The sequence below is a fragment of the Nipponia nippon genome, unplaced genomic scaffold (assembly GCF_047370975.1).
Source record: "Nipponia nippon isolate SJK-2023a ecotype South Korea unplaced genomic scaffold, ASM4737097v1 scaffold_16, whole genome shotgun sequence".
In the NCBI taxonomy this organism is placed as follows: domain Eukaryota; kingdom Metazoa; phylum Chordata; class Aves; order Pelecaniformes; family Threskiornithidae; genus Nipponia; species Nipponia nippon.
The window spans coordinates 11,760,714-11,764,687 of NW_028262332.1; the positions used below are offsets into that span (position 1 = coordinate 11,760,714).

General features: G+C 45.9%; 1 protein-coding gene across 8 annotated transcripts in view; it reads left to right on the forward strand.

The window, feature by feature from the left end:
• NEK6 (NIMA related kinase 6) overlaps positions 1 to 3,835 on the forward strand; it is a 69,761-nt gene extending 65,926 nt beyond the window's left edge. For all 8 annotated transcript variants that reach the window (XM_087753460.1, XM_087753457.1, XM_087753456.1 and 5 more), the window contains one exon: positions 771 to 3,835. In XM_087753460.1, the coding sequence (XP_087609586.1) occupies positions 771 to 881 (111 nt within the window). In that variant the 3' untranslated portion in view covers positions 882 to 3,835. The remainder of the gene's footprint in view (positions 1 to 770) is intronic.
• The last annotated feature ends 139 nt before the right edge of the window (positions 3,836 to 3,974 follow it).

Here is a 3,974-nt window from a genome sequence, read left to right on the forward strand (position 1 = left end):
TTCTTGCCTGCAAAGCCTTGAACTGGCTTGTGACCCGGCACTGGGCGGGAAGGGGAGTGCAGTTGCACAGGAGAGCTCTGTTCAGGACACATTTTTAAACCCGTCCCTCTACTTGCCCCTTTCCTCGGAGTCCGCTTTCGCTGGCAAGGCCCTCCCTGCCTGTCTGCTCCGGAACATTCCTGGTAGCGATCTCATTTTTCTTTCCTTCCTTCCTTCACCCCCCCGATTGCGCCCCTGTGCCCCGCGCTGCTTCCCCGGCCCTCGCTGTGCTCTGCGGGGTCCCCCCTGCTTCAGGCCCTGCTTCAGCCTCCTGCTGACCGCGAGCTGCTGGTCGTCTGATGGTCCTGGTCACCTGCTCTCGTTCTCTGAAGTGAGCCAGAAATGCCCCAGGAAAAAAGATTTTAATTAAAAAAAAAAAAAAAAAGGCTTCGAAAGGCCCAGTGTCAGGAGTAGCAGATGAGAGGTGGTGGTTGCACTCTCTAGAGCCACGCTAAGCCACCGAGCAGGGAACCCCTAGGTTGTGCGGAAGGTGTCGGTCTTCAGTGCGGGAAGTTTGGTGGGAAAGGTTCTTCCTGGTCCTTTTGTAGCGTGGGGGACACGGGACGGGATGGACGGACGCGTGCCTGCAGTCCGCCCAGGAACGTCTGCGTAAGAGAGGCCCCCAGCTCCTGTCCTGGACCCCGGTGGTCGGACACCCGTTCCCACAGCCTTTTCCAGTAAGAAATCGGCCGATTCGTTCACATTTGCCTGCCTGTTTTCCTGTCTTTCAGCTGCGGGAGCTGGTCAGCATGTGCATATACCCAGATCCAGATCAAAGACCCGACATTGGTTACGTGCACCAAATAGCAAAACAAATGCATGTTTGGACCTCCAGCACATGAACCATCTGCGGACGCTCTCAAGAAGCCAGCACAGCTCAGTCTTACTTGAATTTTTTTCTCAGATGAAACCGCCTGGTGCCCAGTCACCCAGTGAGAGGGTTGAGCGCTCGTAGCGAGACGCTCCATTATTTGTGCAGGTTATTTGACAAGGACTCTTACAAGGTGGTCATGCTTTAACGTGAAGATTCTGTGAGGTATTGCAAGTGATTTTTTTTTTTTTTTTTTTTAAGGCCAATAACATGTTACAGACGTAGATCATTTAAGGGTCCTTTCTTAAAACTGTCGTGTGTAATCTAGGATAGATATTAACCAGGGTGTCCGAGCATTTGACGCACCCCTTCTATCTTAACTGTAATGTGAAATATTGAAATAATTCCTTCAGTGAAATCACTTTATACTAATGTAAAATTACAGTAGATTTTGTGTAATTTGTATAACTGCTACTTCGCCTCTTCTGCAAATGGTTAATAGCAAATTCAGTTTTTACTTCGTATATTTTAAAGCAGCCATTTATGTGTTTTTATTAATTCCCTCCTCTTCAGACTTAGGAACTGGGAAGGGCTGGGGGGTGGGAAACACATTTGTTTCAAGGTTTCTTTTTTTTTAATTGAAAATTTAGAGTGAGTATTTCGCTGATGCATTTCTCTGTTCACTTGGCTCAGCCAATGCGATGAGGTAAGCGGGTACCTGGGGAGAAAAGAAAAACGTGCCAACCCGACCCAAAACAAGCGTTGCTTCTCTTTAGCCTCCTTTGGCATGATTCTTTTTAGACTACAGGTTCTTGTTAAAAACCAGTGTTTATCTAAGCCAGCTAGATTTTGGTGAAGATACTTTTACACGGTCGGTAGTACCTTAGGTACTACAGGGAAAAGTTAAGCAAAGCAGTGTTTTAAACACTTTGAAAATTTTTAAAAAAGAAGTAAAATGCTTTGTGTATCTAATTCTACATGAGGATCAGCCCCCGTCTATTTAACTGTGAAAGCTAATTTACAGAATGTGAATTTTTATAAAATCTCAACCTGATTTGAAGGAGTCATCTTCTTTAACTACATGGAAATTTTCAACCAACTAAATTCATTCATTGAATCAATGATTTGTTTCATTACTGTCGATGAAAACTATTCACTGCTTTAGGAACAAACGTGGATTCACGTTCAAGTGTTTCCATTTCAGTTGCCCGTTCAGAGGAACGGGGCTGCAGGCGAGGTTCTGGAGGACGACGGCGGGGACGCTCCTCAGCCTGCGCTGTCGCAGCGCTGCTTCCCTGCGTGACGGTGGCTCGTGCCAAAGTGTAGATTCCTGTGTGACAGTTCAAATGCAGCCTGTGCCTGTTTGGTTTTTTCTTAAGAAAAGCATACAATCCTTAATTTTTTGGAAATAAGATTAGGGTTAGAGGGTTACGTACATATATATGCTTTTAGTGGATTGTTTTTTAACCTAATTTGCTCTACTTAAAGGAAAACTGCAGTGCCATCGTCAACTACTTCCCATCAAATTTCGAAATACTTACATAGGGTAGCGAAGAAAAGCTATTAATTCCTGTGAATAATGTTGGTATCGGTAATGCAAGGTGCCATTTTATTGAGTCTTCTCAGCAGAACGCTGAGCCTGCTGCTCTCACGAGAGTCGGGAAATTCAGATCGGCGTGAGACTGCAGCGGAGGCCCCAGATCGCTCCCCCGCTCCCCTGCGAAGTTGTTTTAATTTATGCCCAGCTGCTTTAGCAATTCGCAGCCTTACGACGGACGGCCGTCGCTTCTGCACTGCAGCTTTCCTTTAAGGCACGGTGGCAGCTACGCGTTCGGAGGGATGGTTGTGCTGCGCCTCTCGCTGTAACACAGAAAAGGATCCCTGGCTCCGGGGAGCCCAGCTTCGACTTGAGCGTCTCGAGAAGCCCGGTCACTTTCTTGCTACATAGAATTTATTAGTGCTTATAAGTAAATGTATTTCAAAAGGTAATTTTTTGCAATTGTGCATTTTTAGATAAATAAAAAAATGATTTACAAAATAAACACCTTTGTTTAAAAAAAAAAAAGTCCAGTATTAAGGGAAAAGTAAAGAAAAAAAAATAAACCCTTGAAAACAGGCCTAAATCTGTGCGAAACTGTTCCGTACGGCCATCAGAAAACGGACAACTGGACTAGGGGACCTGCCTCAGCTGTCCTGATGGAAAACTACGCATGCGAGTCTTCACCTCTACATTGCGGCACATCTACAGCTGGGTTTGTGGCTGTTTGTTGCAGGATGCTAGGACTGGGGCCTGGTACCAGTTAACCTTCTGATGCTACACCTTCCCTAGTGACTAAATGAGAAGGTAATTCGGCAGCTGGAGTTCCAGCTAGCTTTTCTTTGTTTCTTTTTTTTAATAAGGATTATGTGGTACTATAGGAACAGTTTGCAGTCAGTTTATCTCCAATTGCACGAGCTCAGGATTTCAGCACAAGGAAGGTCCAAGTGGAAGCTTGCAGAAAAATTCAGGCAAGTAACAAGACCGTTAGACTTTGAATTAGGCTGTCTCCAGTCATGTCATTTAGAAATGAAAATGCATGTACCAGCGCAGAGGCTGGATCTACTCTGCATCCTGTCTGTGTCTACAAAAACCAGGGAAGAATAAATATTAACATGTCATGATAACAGTATTATTTCCCTGCAGCAATGTAAGTAGAAGCAGCCTGCTGCAGGTCAAGGTCAGCAGTTCAGAACCTCCCCTGCTCGCTATTTTCATACCCTTTCTTGATCTGGTACGTATCCATCAAGAACAGAACAGTTTGTTAAATTAAAACCTGTCCAATGGGGCTTACGCAGAGCAGTTTTACCCTTGCTGTTTTGTTCCTAGAGTGAAGGAAGAGAGCAGCTGCTGTACGTGGTGGGTTTTCTGCCCCACAGGACAGTACGACGCTTGGAGCCGCTCCAGGAGCCTGGCTCGCTCTCAGCTTAATGCAGATCTTTCAGGGTCAAGTCCAACTTACTGCACAGCCACACCACTAAGAAGAGCGGGTAAGGCGCTGCACTTCTGTGCTGCCTGAGCCTCGCGGTTTCAACACTGTAAGAGGGAAGAGCAGCAGAAGAAATCGGCACCACATAAAAACACCAA